The 21060-nt window shown below is 44.7% G+C and overlaps 2 protein-coding genes across 2 annotated transcripts in view; one reads left to right on the top strand and one right to left on the bottom strand.

Annotated features, from left to right (window-relative positions):
- Positions 1–21060, bottom strand: part of LOC139059222 (cytochrome P450 3A24-like) — a 108047-nt gene that overhangs the window by 80102 nt on the left and 6885 nt on the right. The window lies entirely within an intron of this gene.
- LOC139059225 (uncharacterized) lies at positions 5411–18082 on the top strand. Its single transcript, XM_070537353.1, has 10 exons — positions 5411–5545; positions 5968–6021; positions 7019–7051; positions 8312–8347; positions 9398–9427; positions 10320–10349; positions 11085–11108; positions 11959–11977; positions 13820–13917; positions 17832–18082. Exons 1-10 carry the CDS (start codon positions 5533–5535, stop codon positions 17936–17938), a joined length of 444 nt encoding a protein of 147 aa, XP_070393454.1. The 5' UTR covers positions 5411–5532; the 3' UTR covers positions 17939–18082.

Genomic DNA, 21060 nt, shown 5'->3' with positions numbered 1-21060 from the left:
CCTGCAAAATTTCTGATTTCTTCCCATGAACAACAACAATGTTCTTAGTAAAGCGATTCCTGAATCAGCGCGGTTGTTCAATATTTCGCGTAATCTCATTACGACATGGTCACGGGGGTGAAGACAGACGACAGTCGTAGGCATCTTTTACAAGCTTACTTCACTCACGTGCGAGCGTCTTCCTTGTTATGACCAATGACAACGATCTCGTCATACTTGTGAGCCGACTCACTCACCGAGACTGACCCTCAAGACTTATGTTGAGTGAGCTTGTGCGGATCCTAGTGAGCCTGTACTAGCAGAATTTTGGGTAATCTGAGTCCGAGTGATTAGCAAAAAAATACATATTTTTTGCGAAATTAGTCCAGCTGGGTTCAGTTTATTTTCCAACCTATGGAAACCAAGTAGAGGGTTGTCTGAAGGCGGGTAGTTTTCCAATATATAGTGTAATATCACTAGAACATCATTCACATCATTGAGAGATGACAGACGATAGTGCTAAGCACCTTGTACAGGCTAACTTGATTCACCTGTAATCATGTTTATTGCCTAGCATGTCGAACAACAGCTCAGTAGAGAGTTTTCTTAATTCGCGTGGTTCTTCAGTATTTTGTGCAATCTCACTGCGAGATGATGGCGGAGGTTACAGCGCTGCAGGCAACATTTACAGGCCCACTTGATTCACCTGCAAAAGACATCTGGCTTAGGTAGCAATAACTTCTTTTTTCTTCTACAGCTGCTCTCAATGCTCCTGCGGGCATAAAGGGAGATTTGCGCCACATTTTCTTTGAGGGTTGCTCAAGGAGCCTTGCCGCAGTCACAAAATGAAGGCATGCAACCGTTTCTAAAGAAGTACTCTCGCCACTCAGGGACAGGCAACAAACACGCGCACAACAAGGACAGCGCAATAAGGAACTTTCGTTGTGCTGATTTATATATTTTAAATATCCTAAATATTTAAAATACCATTTAAATATTCACACACGAGCAACTTCTCAATATTTCGCAAAAGAAATTTTAAAAACAATCATGCACTAATTAGTTTCTTGCCAACAGATTGACCTTACGGTAAGATAGTCGTTTTTTTGCAAAATCGGAACAAAAACGCTCCCCTTTCGACACTTGTGCTCGATCTTCGTCAGTATAACCTTCGTGTTTGCGTTTCGAAGTGTTTCGAAGGATATCTGAAGTGATCGAAGTTTTTGTAGTTCTTGCAGCTTGCGCATGCGTTTCTTTGAAACTCGAACGAAGCAGAACTGCCTCCTATTTGAAGAAACTTCTCCACCTGTAAAAAGAGGTAGACCAATCAACCAACATGTGAATGATTGAGTTATTCATGTCATTGACAAGACGATCAGGCATTTATTTTGTGAATCTGACAGCCTTACATTGTTCAAAGAATTATAAAGGGCGAAATAATTTTCGTTCTCGCTTTTTTATCTATATGGTTACCTCAAAAACAGAAATCGTTGTTTTCTACATATTAATCTTCAATCACACTTTTACACTTTCTCGGGTAAGGTTCTCAATCAGTACTAGCGTAATCCGGCATAAACTCGCGTGCTGACATACTAAGATCATTGCGGGATATAAAGATATTGTGACTCACTTGATCACTGGATCACACCTATAAGACAAAATGTACACGCACCATCCATCCGTCAATTGCTTTAACGTAAAAATAACTTGCTTTTATTAATAAGTGGCAAGCGTGTTGATGTGTAGACGTGTACGTGCAGGTGGAAACGTTGTTAGAAATGTAGGGGGTGTTTTACGTGTTACTTGTTATGTTACTTTGCTTATTTACTTTTCACTTGTAAGAAGTGTGATATATAAATAGCCACGCCTTCAATAAGGGTTTAGTTTTTAGTTCAGTGCTTTACCTGTTCTTTCTACGTCCGTGTTAAGTAGCGCTGTTTTTCCACGATGTATATGCTACTAGTCCGCCCAAACATCAGCTATCATCAAAAAAAAAACATACTGCTTGATTCTTGAATTAAAATATGTCACCGCAGAATCTGCGAACCCCGCTGAATTCTTTGTTCCCGAGGCAGCCAGTGCTTCTGACGGAAGCATGCAAGGTTTTCACATACATCAATGAAGCATAAACTCAAGTTTAACCACGAAAAGCCCAGGCATGTAAGATGCGTTAAGGATTCATAAACTATTTGTAAAACCAATCTGACACGCCCGAGCGTTCATACACAGGCAAGGGGAGCGTATATACTGGGATATGCTGCTAGAAGGAAGCAAGGTGTGTGTCATCTGCTGTAACACTGCTCAAAAGATGCCGATTTCTCGGGAACAGTACGGTGGCGCCAATTGACACCACGTGGTTTGCCGCAGAGGTAGCGTATGGCACCACCTTTCGTCGCAGTGACAGCGCAAAACTACCTACTTGTTACCATAGGCTACGCTTCTATTTTTTTCCTTCACATCGAGAAACCATCTCAAGAAAACCGCCGAGATTACGCCCGAACTTCGCTACGGAGGCCACATAAAGAGTATAAGTCTTCAACCACATTCACTTCCCGTGAAGTGGGCGAATGGGCTGGAAGTGGCGACCCGTTCAGCCTCAAGAGAGCAGGCCTATAGGAAGTCCAGGTGCCGCCATGCAAGGCAATGATGTAATTTTTGTTGCGTAGTCTGCAAGAGACTTAGACGAGCGCCGCTTCCGTGGTAAAAAAAAGGCTTTTTACATAGCGCTGAACAAGAATGAATCACTCACCTGCGCCAGTATATATATAATTATCTGCATGATCTGTAATTCCAAATTAATTCACTGTAAGCAATATTGTCAGCATTATGTGGCCGGGAAGATGTACCTTCAAGGCAGTATGACAAATATTAGAGACGTGGTGAGGTGGTATGGTAGTTCACTTTCACCTTTCATCTCCGCAGCTATTGCATGCTGTCCTATTTATACAGATTATCCCTACCGTTCTGTAAAGGGACTCTACTGTAATTAAAGAAATGAAAATATCAAATATGGTGAAACTTTCCCTCCCACGCTGCATACATGTAATGACCCGCCGTGGTGGCTTAGTAGCTACGGCTTGCGCCAGATTTCCAGCAGAAGTAGCTGCTATTGAAGATAACCACGTTTTTCGGCAAGCCCTAAATACCATTGTTCTAAGTAGCACTTACTTCATAATTGTCGCCCACTATAAACTTTTGTATTTTGTTGTAACTTTGTAACCCCTCCCTTCTGCAATGCCTCTGGACCTGAGTGCATTATAAATAAATAAATAACACTGTTGACAGCAAACCTCCACAACGGCTTTTCAATGCTTCAAGCAGTTTACCCGATGCTGTGTACACAAAGCTTAGATGAGTTCTTATGAAGCAAGAACAGGGAATGTAGGTCCTCATTTTAATGCGGGAAAAAGAAAGAATCGTGTGTTAAATTGCGCAGCCATTTGACGGCTGCCGTTCACTATACCTCACGACATGCAGTGGTGCACTACGAACCAGGCTAGCGTTACAATAAGGCGCGACTGGCGTGTTCTCTCCTCTGGCCTTTTCTTACCCGACGAGTCAATACGCCGAGGGACCTGCAAACATGTAAAGCTTTCCATTTAGGGTACCGAAAACGCAGCATGAAACTCGAGGCGACCTGGCCAGTGTGGAGCCCTAGAGGAGTACGTCTGAATGGTTATTGTGTGTTTCGCCCGCGACGAGCGTTCCAAGCGCGTTAAGGAAGCGGGAATGTGAACAAGCTTTGTAACGTACGTGCCAACAAGTAAGGCCAGAAACACAGTGATCCCAATTCAAACAAAAAAGTATAGTAGTACGAGGACAAGCATACACACGTACCAAGTGCAGACATTTGGACTGAACATGAGGAAGGGGAAAAAAACGAAATCACAAAAGAACCAAAATGATCAGAAAGATAGAGGAACGTGGTAGGGGAAGAAGAACGAATGCTTATCTACCACATACCCGCGGTGAGAGCTGGACAAAAAATATTGATATAAAGAAACCGCTGTTTCTTTTCTCATTGTTTAAATTTGGCATTATTTGCGCAGAAAAATATTAATCAGCCGGGAGACGTTAAGTTTCCAAACGAGTTACTTCGTTAATAAAGCGTGTCGTTCTCACGTACCTGTCTTTTATGTAGATGCAGATGTACAGCCTTGTGAGTTGGTGACACATACCCATCCTGGGGGTTTTGCCAAGAACAAAGCGTATTATAGGAAATAAGAAATATAATATAATACATTAAAGCGAAAGTCGGGAATATGCAGGCTGAAATCAAAACGAAGAGATTGTAGAGTTTAAATGACCGGAAACTTTAAGGTCAAAATTAAGAGCTTAAATTGCAGTAACAGTACATCGAAATGCTATGACTTTCCTTTCGCTGTGCCCAAAAGTCGAGGAACTCAAGGAAAGCAAATTAGTTATGGTCATATCTAATTCTAGAAGGTGAAACGTTATTCTGTAATGTTATATTCAATTGAAGTAAGTGAGTAATAAATAAATAATAAGGATAATACATATCCTCTATCTTTATTTGTCTTTAATGTGTCATGATTTGCAACGCGTTGTCTCTTCCTTTGATCTTAAAGAAAGTGTATCCAATGTGCAGTGGTTCGATTTTTTGTTATTCGCCCCTCACTTGTGACGGGATGCAAAATACCACAAATCATCATGGCACACGGCCGCAAACCCACGCCTACACGGGTTCTCCTAGCTAATATTAGCCAAGCTTTTCAACGAAAAAAAATTTAGAAATACACGGTGCAAGATACAACCATAAGACCTACAGTATTCGAACACCGTAGGTGTTCCAATACTGTGTAGGTGTTCGAATGGAATTTTGCACTGTTTTTTTCTTTCATCGTTTTTCTTCTTTTTCTTTTTTCGTTGAACAGCTCGGTAAACGTTAGCTGGGACACATGGTTTATACTACACAACGGGTAACAAATCATTGCGAAAATATTCGAGGCTGCAAATGTTTGGCACTTCTTCGTCTCTGAAACTTTGATCACAAGTTCTTTATCACACGCATGAAGCGTACATATTCCCTTAGGTAAATAAAATGTAAACGTACATGCCCAAGCCCCAGAGGGATATATATCCGTTGCATAATGGGCAACCAATGCGCAAACATATTGCTGTGGTGCCTGCACCACACAAGGCTGAATGCGTTTAATCTTATGGCCCTTCTTTTTTTAATGAGGCATGCTTAGCGTCAAATCGCCCGGAAAAAGAAGTTACACTCAGACACGGCCACACTGAATGCCAACATGCGGAAGCAATTAACATTGCGTCGTATTTCCTCTATTTTAATTGTATTACACCATGCTTGCTAAATTTTTATTAACAACTGACAAAAACCTGACCGCATCAGTCACAATTGCTGTTATCACGCGCCTTTGGCTCTGCCTCTGGCTTCGCTGCCACTTCTTGAACGCATGCGCAGCCTCATCGCCATCGCCTCCCGCTTCCACACGTCGGCTGCCAGTTGCGGAAACCGCCAGCTTCCTGCCAACCCATCTACGAGCTGCGTTTTCACTTTCGACTCACCGCATGGCTACGTACCGTAAGCGACCTCTGCATGAACGGATATTATGTGAATGGACTTTGCACAGGCGGCTCCCGAACGTACAGCAGAAATGGGCAGCACTGTGAAGGATTTGAGTGGTTCACGTAACTCCCTCTCACATGAACCTATAGGAGGTTCTAAATATTCCGGAAAAAAAGACCTCGCGGTTACTTACGCAGACGGACAAAGCGATGGGCAACCGTACTTCTAGAAGAAAACGAAGTTCTTGCCACAGAGAATCTCAGAACGCATGGCTTTTCTGTTTTCTGGAAAGAAAGTATACGTGAAGCAAAGATAAGAACGTAATTCAAAGCACTATGACAAAATATTTTTTTTAGTAAGGAACTGAACTCAAGTGGAACAATGAACTGCACAATGATGCCATTCTGGGATGCCGAACTCTGAATTTTCTTTCGCAGAAGAGCCATATTACCAAGATTACCAGCCCAACCAGCCCAACGCAGCTACAGATCGTAAGTACACGTGTTCACAGTGTTTATTTGTTCGTGTCGAGTGATGCGGACTTTTCCCAACACACGGCGCTATGCCGTATTGCGTTTATTTTTATTTTTTGTCTTACCAGTAACAATAACGGGGAAGTGTATTAAAAAGCCCTGGTTTCGAGAAATATTACCCATGCATCTGAACATGGGAATCCTTCAGGGTGCGTTTTTCGCCTATCAGATAAAGTCAAAATTTATGTTACAGAAAATATATATACAATCAGAATTTTTTTAACAAACCAAAGCACATGTCTACCATCCAGGCAACCCGTGACATACTTGACACATCAAGGATCTCAGCTGGAAAGTATTTTTGTGGAGTTAGTGGAATCGGAAGCAAGAGAGCTGTTAACAGAAATCCGTGTTTTCTGTTTCAATCAATTCTACCTCTACTGTGTGCCAGAAGTGTACCACTAAAAGCGCACTATAAGGATGATGGCGTGACGTCGGCTGACCATCTAGAAAAGAAAAAAGAACGACAAAGGTGTTATTATTTATAAACGTCAAGTCTGATCCACGTTGCACTCTTTATTCCTCGATAAATATGGGGAAGAATAGAACGTCGATCAAGAAGTACACCCGTCTGGGAAAAATAACGAATTTGACGAATTTGAATTGACGAATTTGAATTGACGAATTTGAATTGACGAATTTCCCAGAATATGCGAGCCGTGCCGTGGAAAACCATACTTTCAAATGATTTCATATTGCACGCCATGTTTTCACCTCAAATGTGAAATTAAAATTGCGCTCACGTAGTCACATTTTTTTGTAGTAGTATTTGTTGTCAGACTAAATATCTTCGGAATATCTTGCATTGAACGTTTCAGTTGGCGAAGTTGCTTCAATGGGAAATTGGAGACAGGGTTGAGTTCAGCTCGTCCTACCTTTATAGATTAGTGTGTCCCAACCGTAAACTCTTCTTTCTTTCCTTTCTTCCTTCTTTATTTCACTCGTTTCATTGCAGCTGGTTACTACGATAACACCGCTTTCCAGGAAGGTGAGCGCTTTCGCATTTTTTTTTTTTTTTGCCTTTTCGCAGTACTCGGGTGCTATTCCGGACATCCTCTATAATTCAGTCATATTGTCAAATCTGATTGGTCTACAGGACTGTTGTGGCCTCTATAAGTGGCTGAAAAATCCGCCATTGTAGATTTTGACAACGGCAGAATGTCTCGGGGACCCCATATATTCAATAGAGCTGGTGCGTTGAGAATTCAAGAAAATTGTTTGTCAGAGCGGAACAGAGAAGCTTTAAAGCAATAACTAGTAACGACACTCCGACTACTTCCACACCGTCGCTGTCATTCATTATGAACCAAGTGCCGCCCTTAGGAGGCTAGTTCTTGTTGCGATAACTGTTTTGCGTTCGTGGGCTCAGTTGTTGAGTTCACGCGTGTTCAGTTTAATCAGGAAACTCGGGGTAAAACACAGCGTCGGATATGACGTGCAGCGTTTCGGGAGTGTACGCTGATCCGACTGCTGGAGTCTGCTGAGACGGACTAAAATTGCTGTTTTTGGTGCGACATGGCTATTGCCGCGTGTTGGAATCGGTCGACTTCGACGAGGGTGCGTTTCATACAACAGGAGACTCGTGGTACGGCAGCAGCGTCCCATGGTTCCACTAAGACCAAAACTTGGTTCACCTATGCGGCAACACCCACCACCCCCTCCTTTTTTTTTCCTTTTTCAATATGTTAATTCAAACACTTGAGCACATCACTGAGCATTGATTGTCACGAGTATTTTACAACGCATGAAGATGTAGCCTAATTCTCAAACGACTCATTTAGGCTCGATATAATCATAACGCAAAGCTCACGGTAGCGTTTCTGGTAGGCTAGTGTGAGTTTTCACGGTGGGTATTGAGTAACCCACCGTTTTCATTTTCTATATATTTTCTAGATATCCTTTGTATATATGTGCGCTCCCTGGTCAAAAATAAACGTGGACAAGTTGCTCTAACTTTCTTTATGTTGACCTCGCGTTGCTCCTGCTCTATGAAAAGCACTTCTTTTGTTAAATTTAGCTAAAAAATTGAGTCAGGACTGAAATGACGGACACCAAAATTTAATGTAACCAAGTGAATCGTGCCGCTCACGAGTACTGTTGAGACCTGCAGCGTCCCAAAGAAAACAATGAATTGTCTAGATTTAACTTATTAGTTAACGGGAAATAGTTCGGACGCAAGCCCCATTGCAATGCGCAACAACGAACTTAATTGACTCAACAAATTTCTGGCAATAAATTATGTTTGCAGGCGTCGCAGATGCGCAGTTTCAGGAGAACTACAGCGGTAAGTAATCTACTTAAAGTGTACAAACGTACTGGCTTGATATTTGCTAGATTCGCAATTTCACTAATGTGTTGCACTTTTATGCTTTGTTTCTGCAAAACACTTGAGTATTTTTATGTGTCTTCATTCTACCTAAAAATCGTTATAGCGTGTTTAAAAACAAGGACAATATGCATGTCGTCTTTAGGCAGCACTGTCTTTCATTTCTCGTAATTGTGAGCACCAAGTTCGGCTACTATACAAATAAAAACGCAGTCTGTTTATTTTTTTAGTCTAAATGTTTATTCGTGAACGTCATGTTAGTTTCTACAGTATAACCCGAATACATGTTTGAGCACGCTGGCAAGTACATTATGTATACGGACGTAAGACTATGCTTACGGCTTGACAGAACTAAACTTCGTCACTTTTATGGCACAATAAAAGTAAGCTCCTTCTAATTCTTTGTTAGCGGTGCACGTAATACAGGGGCAAAGTATTTTTTTCTTTAATTTTATGTTTGAATGTCAAGGTAACGTGCAGCCGCTAAACCCTCAGAAAAGCTTGCAACCTTTGGAGCTTATCCAGACAATAATTATCATCTGTTCCATGTGTCTTTCTCTTATTTAACCCTGAATATCTACTATCTCCATGTCACGCACGGCAAGCGCTTTACCAGCGTAGCATAACAATTTCTTGACAGGCAAGTAGCGAGCGCATTCAAAGTAAACGCAAGCAAGACAGATGACGATTATTGCTTGACAAGATACGCCGAAAATGGTGTAAGCTTTTCTTAGAGTTTGAGTCTATACTGTAATAATGAATGTGAGTTAACTTGCTCGGAAGGAACGGCGGGCTAGTTGGTTTGACATCTTTGATTGAACGGCAGCGCCCTTAATGAGACATAGACGAACGTTGTCCTGCATGTGTATGTGTGTTTCAATGTTCGTCTAGGTCTCATTAGGTATGCTGTTGTTCAGCGAAGAGGGATTTACTCTTTCCACTCTAGCTGCGGCCTTTTGTTTGCAACTGTGCATGTTATCATTAACAATATTTCCTTTCTCCTCAAAGCTGTTTACGGCAACCCAATGTACGGGGAAGGTAAGAAGCCTTTTTTTTTTTTTAGATCACGCATCGAAATGTCAGCGCGTAGGAACTTTCGCATTCTGCGTTCACTCTATGCGGGCCTGAGAGGAGGAAATTTAAACCTATAGCTAAGCGTCATGCAGAACTCATAGGTCGGCAAGTGGCGTTGTGTAAATTAGCTTTTAAGACATAGCTCTCGCATGAGTGGAATTCTAACCTAAAGTACTACTGCAGGTGACGCATTTGCGATGAAATGTGCGACAGTAGCAGCCTTCTACGTCGTTTCCTTTCGCAAGCTGATAAAACGATTATACGACACCTAGTTTCCACCGCTGCGAGAAGTCGCTTTAAAGCGACCAGTCGCGTGGATCGTATTCTATCGTTGCTTTGCTCGCGTCCTTGCAACCTCGCAGTAAACTTATTTCACTGCTGAGCGTGTAGTCGGCAGCTACATTAAGCACATTTCTGTGGCCGTGGCCTCCTAAATCACGGAGGCCACGAGGCGTCGAATATACGGCGTGGTAAGTGTGAAGCGCGAGATTGACGCACCAGCTCCTGCCACGCCGAAAATTCTTTAGAAACACGCACCCACTGTTTCCTGCACATGGCCACTCGGCACTGTTTGTCACCACCGCGTGGTAGCAGGTGTGCCGAAACCCCGACCAACCGTGACCCCCGAGATCACACCGGCACACCTAAGGATGCGCCGGTTCTCGGAGGCCATGGCTGAACCGGTACGGCAGGCACCCTAATGGGCCACGTCAGTTATGCTTGCGCGGAAAACTGGCGAAGTAATTTTAACGTCTGATAGAGCACTATCGATGAGAGATTCTTCAGAGCACCGTCACCAACATCCTGGCTCTGTTTTCGAATCACATTTTCTGGTTGTCTCCGTGGCTTCTCGCAGGCGCAGTGGCTGCGCCTCCTCCTACTCCGGGTAAGTTGACCGTCTATAGTTTCACGATACATAGCAATGCGTTACAGGTGATAAGTTTCATGCCAAGCTCACCCTTCGACATACCGCATGTGAGGCAGTTGGCCAATATTGCACGATGTAACAGTACCTGTACAGCACGTGCATCTCTTGAAAATTGTTTCTAAGCATCAATTTCTATAGCAATACTCATTAATATTATGACTAATCAATATGTAATTATTGGTAATAAATCTACAAAACGTGCATTTGGTAGCCCAGTATACCTCATCTCAGTACTTGCATACGGTCAAGAAATGCAGATAGTACGATATGAACAACATTTGTCATGCTCATAAAAAAATGTTGTTCGCTTACTCATCTAAACGACGTGTCGAAAGAAAAAAACATTCCCATTTTGAGACCATTGTTTTTGTTATTCTACGCAAGAAAACATTCGGCAGCGAAAAACTATTTTCGAATTGCACGGATGTCACAGATGTTTAACTGATCTTATATTCTGCTGTCTATCATTACGCTGCTGTTACGTTTACCTATTTAGATTTTAGCACTAGGTTTCATCGGACACACAAATAAAACAGCTATCTATGGAGAGCTATTTCACAGACCACATGAAAGCGCATAAGAAATATGCTGTGGTGTGTTGTCTGATTGATCGACTTGTATATCTGTTTTAGCCTGTGTGTATACGTATTTCTTGCTTGACTGCACTGATAATGCGTTTTATTTTCTATTCAGCCGACATAGGAGTGGGATCGAGCGGTAAGTGTATATTTTCCATGCATTTGTTGAAGACGCCAGCGATTGGCCTATCGTTTAACATACGACATTATTGAGCTCACTATAAATCTTCCGGCTATTTGACTCCCCCTCAGACGAGGTTGTTAAGGAGTTTGGAGTTGATGCTAACATATATCCACATTTGTATAACTATCACCGTTCTAATGACGCAAACTGGTGAGGAAAGATAACTTGGAAATTGAGTTTCTTTCCTGACAGTTATGTCAGTTCACGTCTCACGACCGCAGTTAAAACAGTGTCGTCTTAAACTTATCAAACGAATGTCTTGTAAGGAAGTGTCGCAACGAACGCAATTCCACGAATGGGTATTACAAATTTTAGTGTCGTTTGTCGGGATAAACTGTAGGATATGAGGCAGCGGTGTGCATTTTTGTATTGTTAAAAACAAGCGGCAGCTCCGCGCTGCCCATGTCTTGTGGTCATAGGGGGCAGGGTGTTTTTTCAAGCTGCACTTGCAGATTTTCTTCCCTGTCTCCCCCAATCTGTTGGAAATAAAGATATATTCAATTCAATTCAATCTGTCCGTTACGATAGCATACACGAACCCCCTTTGCCAGGTTTTTGAGGTCGTTGTCGCAAACTGCGCATTTTCGAAGGTGTCACAAGACGTGACCCTGTCTCACATCACTTGTGGTAGAGGACTTGACTGACCCAACGACCGATAAGTTCGTTTCAAATCAGGCTAAATACGACTAAATGTCCGACGCCTTATTGGACGAACAAAGTCGGGACGTGGTGGGATGCGAGATATCGGCACCATTTCTCTAAACTAAGTTATAAAACTACTGTTCACATTGTTTGGTTATTTCAGGGGCCGAGAAACAGTACCCGTAAGCATGGCTCCGTATATCTTGATTTACAAGGTAATATTGAAAATGCATTATCGTTCTTCATGGCGTTATTCGTGAGAGTGGGTACTACATGCCTGCCCAAAGGACCGTGTACTGCAAAAGCGCTACCAGCTGCTGTAGCTTCCAACAAACACAACTTCACTTCCACTGCCGAATATGATATATACTGACTATTTCACTGAGTACCCTTAAAGTTGATATAATCATTCATTGATCAACGGATGTGAACATCCCAAAGCAAAAAAAAAGTATGGGGTTTTACGTGTCAAATCCACTTTCAGATTATGAGGCGCGCCGTAGTGGAGGACTCCGGAAATTTTGACCACCTGGGGTTCTTTAACGTGCACATAAATCTGAGTACACGGGTGTTTTCGCATTTCGCCTCCGTCGAAATCAGCCACCGTGGCCGGGATTCGATCGCGCGACCTCGTGCTGAGCAGCCCAACATCATAGACACTGCGCAACCACGGCGGGTCCATCCCAAAGCAAGACAGGATCTATGAGGGAAGGCTCAATGGAAGGCATCACAGTAAAATAGACTATCCGACGTTCTTTGAAGTGTACATAGGCATCAGTAAACGCACGTCTTCGAATTCAGCCCCCCCACTTCACTGGAATACGGCCTCCACCTCCAAGGATCAATCCCTCAGTCTCGTATTCAGCTGATTTTATTGACCAATGTATTGTAGTGCATATATAAGGGCTATGTAAATAAATAAATTTTCGAACCCAATGGAATACGAATATCCGAGAAAAGCGAACTTCGGATATCGAATCGAATACCGAGTACTTGGAGTTTCAAAACAAAGGCAAATATAATGGATCCATGGAGTCGGCTTCACACACAAAAAAAGGCTTATTTACGTTATTCAATACATCTAACGCCGTTAACAAATAGACGTCAAAGCCACAGAGAAACTCGTAAACTAGAAATAAAGGAAGCATGATCTTACCTAGTGCGCCGGCCATGACAATGACAGTAACGAAGCAAAAGAAAAAGGTGTCACCAATGCACTCAGCCAAGTGTACTGCTTGTTGGGGAAGACATGGGCAGTCCCGCAGGACCGCGAATTGTTTTCAAGAAACCGAACATGGCAATATTGGCTAGTTAATGAACCGCTTTGCCCAATTCGAGACAGCAAATTCGCAGGCTGCATAAGCCGAGACAAGCTTCTTTATCGACTGGTAACTTCTGCAGACAATATCTCCTCTTCGCCGTGGTTCTCCTTTAGCAGAGTTATTCGGGATATTCTCCCCTTACATTCTTTATCCATACATATATATATATAAAGGACCCGATTTTTATTAGGCATACCATAAGAAGCCAAGAAACACTGACACCTAGGACAGCATAGGGGAAATTACTTGTACTTAATGAAATAAAGAAACGATAAATTAATGGAAATGAAAATGGATGAAAAAACAACTTGCCGCAGGTGGGGAATGGTCCCACAACACAACCTTCGCATGCGAAGGTTGTGGGATCGTTTTTCACCTGCGGCAAGTAGTATTTTCATCCACTTTCATTTCGCTTAATTTATCGTTTATTTATTTCATTTATTAAGCACAAGTAATTGCTCCTATGTTGCCCTAGGTTTCAGTGTTTGTGGGCTCCCTATATATGCCCGCTCGCGCAACGGTTGTGTCGGTGCTGCAGCATTTATTTTATGTGTTCCTGCGTCTCCGCCTCTCTCTTGTATTTTATTTATTCGTCTACTACGAGAAAGGATGCATTTGCTGCTTTTCTTTTCTCGCTCTCTCTTTCTCTGTATCGTGCAAAGAAACGAGACCCTTAAAACATTTCCGCCATCTTCTTTCCAGACCTCAGAGTACGTGTATGGAGTGGACCACCATTGGCCTGATGTTATTTTTGACTATCACATGCATAGCAGCGGCGGTTGTCTTATTAGTGTCCACGAGTAAGCATCTTTCAATTCGCCTAACGCTTTCCTAGCCATAAGGTTTGTTGGTGTGGTGACGAAAAATGCGCTTGTAAACATTATTATTCTTTTATATGAGGCTTGGCAAAGGGGAAGAAACGCCACAAGTGGCGTCGAAAGTGTTTGGGGGACTTCAGTGCGCGAAATGGGGATGGGGAGGTGCAAATAATACAGGAACCACGAGGACAGTTCAATTTTAACGCGACAGCGTTAAGGAGCTCGTGTCGCAGAAAAGCTGGTGTCGTCGGCGTCGGTGTCGGCGGCGTTTTAATTTTAAGATTGATTGAACACCGCGTGCGTGACTACGGCTTACTCCCAGTCTTTGTGACTGCACACGTATAGTGCAGCAGAACTCCGCCCGCCTTCTACAAAATTAGATAGTGCTACGGCTCGCCTTTGTGACGAACAATCGTATTACGCGACCAAGAACGACGCGAAGCTCTTCAAGTTATGGCTCGGGCAACGACGACAATTCAAACGGTTAAAAAGATTCACCGACGATTGCGACACTCCCTAATGCGAATTTTGAGCGCAGCCGTTTAGGTGTTTTGCATTCGCGATATATTGTGGCAAAGAATTTGACTGCGAACGACAGGGTCCTCTTGGCGGCGGCGCTGAGCCTCCGCTCGCGGCAAGCTCGTTTAGCAGCAGCGGCAGACGAAACATTTCCACCGTTTGCGACGCTCATTGCTCAGAAAGAAAACGTGAATACGGAACCGCCTGGCTAGCGCGGAGCTCATTCTCTAGCGGCGGCGGCGGCGGCGGCGGCGGCGAAGCAGCGCATGCGCAGTGGGTGGAAGCCCACGCCAGCGGTGGACGCGCCAAGCGCATGCCTGGTCGCCGCTGTGGAGCCCATCTTGCGCGGCACTCCGCTTTCCCTTCACCCTTTCGCCATATTCTCCTCCTCCACTTTCCTCCTCACGCTCTCTTCGCTCTCGCTGTCTTTCATCCCCCACTACACTCCGCGTTCGCTCTTTCATCCTTCGCTGTGCTCGTTCGCGTGGTTGCGCCGGCGCCGACGTTCAACGGAGGAATGGGCTGCGCTCTAAAATGCCGAAAGTCCAGTGCTACCGCATCGTCGTCTGTGTAAGCGTTTGAGCTCCGTTGCGAAGCCTTCTCCCCGTCTCTTTGACTCGCGCTGCGGCGCGGGAGCTAGCTGACGCGTTCGTTACGTGTCGGCGGCGCCAGGCCGCGAGCACTGGGCGTCTTCGATTTATCCTCCCGGACTGTCCAGGACTGCCCGAAACTCTGCCTACGCAAGGCTCATTGGCTGAAAGCACCACCTCGGGCAGTCCGGGTCAGTGAGTGAGGGATAATCGAAGAGGCCCACTGACAGCGACGAAATTCCCTCATCGTCCTGGGCGAGAGCGTTCCCCAATATCGCTATCGACTGCGACAGCTTTGACCCTCACATTCGCTCTTTTTCACGAGCAAGTTTGTCGAGCTGGCCGCGTTTTGCGTAGCGATTTATTTAGACGTTGTTTTTCGTTCACGGTCGCGTCTTCTCTGCCCGGACAATTTCCGCTGATTGACCTTGGTCAAGCCCAACCCGCCAGCACATCCTTGTTATTGACACGCGTACGTGTTTATCTGATTTCCGGTGACCGGTCTTTCACCTTCTAACAAATGTTAGTTATCGCCCGGCACAAGATGCGTTTGCATGTAGCAGAACATTCTCTACTGTTGTCACCGATTCTATCGGTTTATGTTGTCGCCAAACCTTGTGTAAGCAGATTGCATGCACGACTCGAATAATATTCTACATTCTGGAAGGCACGCGAGCATCAGCGATTACACTGGAATCTTTGACGAGTCATGCCGACGTACAGGCTTTACGCGCAGTTCAGATTCCGGCGATCGTCGCATGTACTCGTCACTATTGTTTCGCCGGAGTTTAACTTGTTTATGGGGTACACAGGTTCATCCATTAGATAGTTTTGTGATTCGCCGTTGCACCGCAGTCAATTCTTCACCGTTACTACAACGTGACAGTATAACAAAAGCCTGCTTCCTCCGACCGTGACGCCACCACCGTAGTCTGACGCTTCTCGCAGTTGGCGACATTCCGCGGCACTATCTTCTTTGAGCCACCAGTGGCCATGCTTTTTTTGCCTGCTGTTTATCATTTTCGAAGTGCATAGTCACGACGTCACCGAACACCTATGCGACGTCCCGTTGGTGACGAGCCCCGTTGCATAGACTGGACTAATACTTGATATACATTGAACAGGACGAGCTGTAAGTATAATTGTGACCGCGTGTACCGCCAAGCGCAAAAGGATACAAAACCTTTATTTTCTGTTGTCGGCCGACGAAAATTGAAGGTGGGCTTGTTATTTATTGCTTGGGAAGTGAATGCATTACAGCAAGAAACGACTCGGGGGCGTCTGAAATATGTAGTCGGTGGGGTCTTGCGCCTGATGAACTTGGTGAAGGGCCGAGCACACACACACACGCACCTGAGAAAATGAAATTATTAGTCCTGCGTTTTATCACCACCTGTGCTGCAGCCACGGCAATTTATTTCAGGGAAGTATGGCTTGCAGTACATAGCACGGCAGGAGCCGGAGTCAATTATAAACACTTGTTTTCTTTGTGTAAAATTAAGCTGCGGTGAGCAAGACTTGTGCGGTTAACGTTGTGGGTACAAAAATAACTAAGCAGTAATACCGCTTTCAACGCTCGACAAAACAGGGCTCAGTTCCCAGTAGAGTCCTTTGGAACGCTGCAGTCAGGCAGTGGCCAGAAGGATGAAGCAAAGACAAATACCGCTGTTTATTTTGTATTTATTTTATTATTAGTATTTATGTTTTTACCTATTTATGTTTTGAGAAACTGCCGAGGGAAACACTTTCGAGACAAGCTGACGAGGCATGTTATGCGGACAGCACCATGACTTCCTTTCTTTCTCTCATTTAGTAATGCGCGCTTTACCTATTAAAGAGTTGTCAGAAATACTATCACCCACCTCTAAACCTCATCATTTCGTATTACTGTTACGGTATTGCCCATAACAACTTATGAGGGTGCTTTCTTTCGCCGGGAGGGAGAACATGGGTAGCTGCGGCTCATTGGGGTTGTCTGCCCGACACCTATGCATTAAACGGCATGGCACTAAACTTTCACAAAACAGTAGCACAATCACACAATGACAGCAAAATCGCGCACACTCATCGCGCGCGCCGAGGTAGAACACTGCAGGCAAGCCATGCCACAAACACAAAAAATAAAAAGACGTGTGCCCAAGCCGGCGGTTCGTCGCCTACTGGCCTACTGCCGACGGACTGCGAAAAGTGACATGCGTGACGTCACCAGGAAAGAAAGCAGCCTTTCAGATATATCTAGATAGGGTTGGTCAAGCTCCAGGCTACTTCGCCAGCGCTACCCGTGGGACTCGTAAGCCCCTCGGCAACAAGCCTCATGAGCTCTACGAGGGCCCGCCTCCCTTTATCGGCAGATTTGGTCACGTGTGCTGTGGCCTAGAAACATTTCTGAAGTCGTGCCATTGGCCTGTTAATTTAAAGCCACCAACTTTCTTCCTAGCACGAGTGAGAATATATACTGGGACGTCCATGCCAACATTTTCACGGTTACTCAATAGGGAGCTTTAGAAATAGTGCCCCCGAGCTTTTTGGGTACCTAAAGCTCCACTCCCCGTTTGCGTTCTTTTGCACGCCCTGCCGATAGCGTTGCCCGAGTTTGGGTCCCTTATTTTCATATCTCCCTAATGACGGTAGCGATTGGTTGTCCCTGGTATAAACAGCATTCGCATACAGTTTTATACTCAGCGGTGTATAGTGGTGACGCGAAAACTACGCAAAACGCCGGCCTGGCTCCCCCCTCCCCCTCCCCCTCCCAACATGTCCCCCAACCCTTTTTCTCTTATGTTTCAGCTGCGGACGACTACTCGACTACATCAACAGATGAAGACAATGAGACGACCGGGATTGAGCTCAAAATACCCACGATGGTCCGGGGTGTGTTCGCGGCGCCACCTTAGGCGGTCCACTCCAAGTTAGGCGGGACACTACTTGCTAGTGTGCCTTTGCGCAGCAACACCCACGAGCGTCCGACACACTGCTTAATTTCTTTCCTTTTTTTTTCTTTCTTCGTAAGTTCCGATTTCACTTGAAATTTTGCACCATGTCCTTGTATTTTCTTTGCCGTGCAGCTGGTCTTGGTTTCTTGTAACCTATAGTTGCAAGGCCCACGAGAGTCAAGACATTTCCGAGATGGTTTCGCTCGCTTTATTTTCTGCTCGCGCTGATACGAGTGGGACGAATTTGGCGTCCTATCTAAGGAGCCCTGTTATTCGCTGCACAACTCGCTAACCACGCTTTGTTAAAGTGTGTTATGGCATTATACTTAAGCATACTGCGAGTGGCGAAGGTTCTGCTGCGAATTCGGCACGTATATTTGCAGGCTAACTGGAATGAGGCAGTGGTGCACTTGTGACGTGCAAAGCTTGATGAACGCAATAAACTGACTAAATGTGTCTGGCGTTTCGCACAAACAATCAATGGCCCCGTTGCTTTTAGAACTAAGCTTTTCTTTTTCCTGTATACCCTCCCGGATTGAGCGTGGCGGCTTTTGCTTGCCGTGCCTTGGCTTGGCTTGGCTTGCTTGCTTGCTTGCTGACAGTATCTGACCAGAATACTGACATGCCTCAGAACTTCCAAAACAATTTAATGTAGCAGCTTTCATACAGCCAATTTCGTTTCCCAGGACGTACGTGAGTGTCGTGAAGTCATGACGCAGGCGGTAATTACGTGGGAGCAGGACATCGCAACGTTCTGGCGCTCAATGCGGTGAGGCGGGATGAAGTTGGCTGCTGGAGTTGGAATTCGGGCATTCGCTCCGACTCGCTTCTTCGTCTTTTACGCTGTTTGTGACACCTGATGTAGCAGCATAGCAGACGGCAGAGCAAGCTGGAGCGACTGTCAAAACGTCGCAATGTCCTGCTCCCACATGACTGACGTCCACGTCATGACGTCACGACACAGTCACCTAATTGGAAACAAACTAGCTGTAGAGAAACTAAAATTATTTAGGGCGCTCTGAAGCCTACCATTATATTTTCGCGGCAGAGGGTAAAGGCGACGTCAATAAGCATGCCTCGTTTGGGGTCTCTTCAATAAAGGAAACGCTACAACTAGACATAGCAACGTCTGTGGAGAAACTAATTAGATAAATGTAAATTTGAGGTATGGTACGGCATGTTTCTTGCTGCTTTTGAAAAATGAACACCGTCCAATTTTTTGTCGGCGCACATCTGACGCAGGGCACGAATACGCAAAGTCCGCAGCGTCATCGCAATACAGAAAACATAGTGCAGTAAGGACAAAGGACAAGTCGAGGCTGGAGAAGCGCTGAATTTCAACTAAGGTTGCGGAAGCTGGATATACAGGGTGCCCCAGCTAACTTTAGCCAGAGTTTGAAAATATGCGAATGCCACGTAGCTGGACAGAACCAAGGTAACGTTTGCCGACCCCTGGAGATACTCAAATTATTATTTTTTCATTCCGCCTGATAATTAGTCGTAATTAATCATCTCAAGTATTATAAGTAGATAAAAAGTGTCATTAAATGAGAAAATTGTAGAGGGACATGAAAAACTCTCCCGATGAAGCTTTGTTTCTCAATACGTGCTACATAAAAGTTTTTCCGAGCGTGACAGAATCCCGCAAATGCACGCAAAATCTGATGGTTTTAAATGCGCACGCATTTATATCCTAACCCAACGGGAAAACCGTCCCTCCGTCCGTCCCGTAAGACGATCGCTTTCAACGTAGCGCCCGTAGCAGCGAGCAAATTCACCTGCGTGCTGGCTCTCGCTTCAACGCCAACGAAGCGGCGAGAACACATCGCTCACGGATCTCGCAGCACATGCCACACACTGCTGCTTTCGCAGCTCCTTTTCAATATACGGGCCGCGCCAGAGCACGGTTGATCACGGTTTGTAATTGTTCAGTGTACCTAATGAATGTTGCATATATATCCTCCATTTGCTACATCTCTCCGCTCATCTCATCCCAAGTCCGCATCCGCATCCGGCCCGGGATATCTATAATACCAGTAAACGTTGCTTCCAATCGCCTCTTCAACGTCGTCTCGTGCGGGTCTCACTTAACAGTGCGGCGTTGCAACCGCACTTCGTTTCACGGTTCTTTCACAGTCGTTCTCACAATTATACGAAACACGCCAGCATACTACCACCTAAAGCCACGTCAGTATTACGAAATTTGTACGCATAATTCAGATAAATCCCAGAGAAGATTCTGCGTGGGTTTTGTTTTTTCGTTCAGCCGTCCCGATTGCCAATTCGGCTCATTTAGAAGTGGAACATTTACTTCCTTGAACGCATAGGTTTTCCCTTTTCTATACACTTGTGTCGTTTCGCGGTCTGTTTATTCAGCTTTTATTTTTTGCCACGAACCTGTATTTGCAGCGCGTATACACTCTCGTGAAAAGTAATACCGTCACTTTAGCTTTGGTCCGGAGTGAGTTTATGGCGCGAAATATAGCTGCGCGCGCACTCTTTCGATGCAGTGCGAGCAGAGCCGGGATTTTGAAACGTTCTATGCCTATTCCATTGCTTTTCACGTTTCGTGCGTGGTCAGAGCGGTGTTTCGGCAGCGCTATCAAGAGGCTTTTTTTATGAATGTGATCAGTTGGCCTTGAGAGACGGATAATAACTGTGACGTAGAAATGAGAGGAAATAATAGCTGCGAAGCCGCGAGACCTGCTCTTGGGGCTCCTTCCATACCACTATTAAGATGATGCGCTGTCCCTTCGGGTTTGCGACAGGCAAAGCAGTTGCTTTCGATCTGCTTATTTGAAGGCTGCTTTATGATGTGTGCATTCACGTGGTATTTTTCATGGGGTTCCTTTACCAGTCATAAAAAGTTGTAGGCAATAAGTACGTCGTTGAAAACACCGCAGTTAGAATTCATTTGGGGTGCCGACACTTTGATAATTAGGCTAATTCATCTCGAGTTAGATAATTATAATTGCCTAATTTAATCGCAGTAACGAAAAAGTTACTGGCGGCTACTCCACTTTACTGCAAACAATATGCACTAGGTTTTCTTCGAGTAACGCAATTGCTATTTAAGTCTTAGC

Source organism: Dermacentor albipictus, chromosome 4 (assembly GCF_038994185.2).
Source record: "Dermacentor albipictus isolate Rhodes 1998 colony chromosome 4, USDA_Dalb.pri_finalv2, whole genome shotgun sequence".
Taxonomy (NCBI): Eukaryota; Metazoa; Arthropoda; class Arachnida; order Ixodida; family Ixodidae; genus Dermacentor; species Dermacentor albipictus.
Note: the sequence above shows the minus strand (reverse complement) of the source record. Positions and strands in the feature narration are given on the sequence as shown.

Coding starts and splice junctions, on each gene's coding strand:
- LOC139059225 (XM_070537353.1), top strand. Junction 7,052..8,311: donor TAACACCGCTTTCCAGGAAG/GTGAGCGCTTTC, acceptor TTATGTTTGCAG/GCGTCGCAGATGCGCAGTTT. Junction 8,348..9,397: donor GTTTCAGGAGAACTACAGCG/GTAAGTAATCTA, acceptor TTCTCCTCAAAG/CTGTTTACGGCAACCCAATG.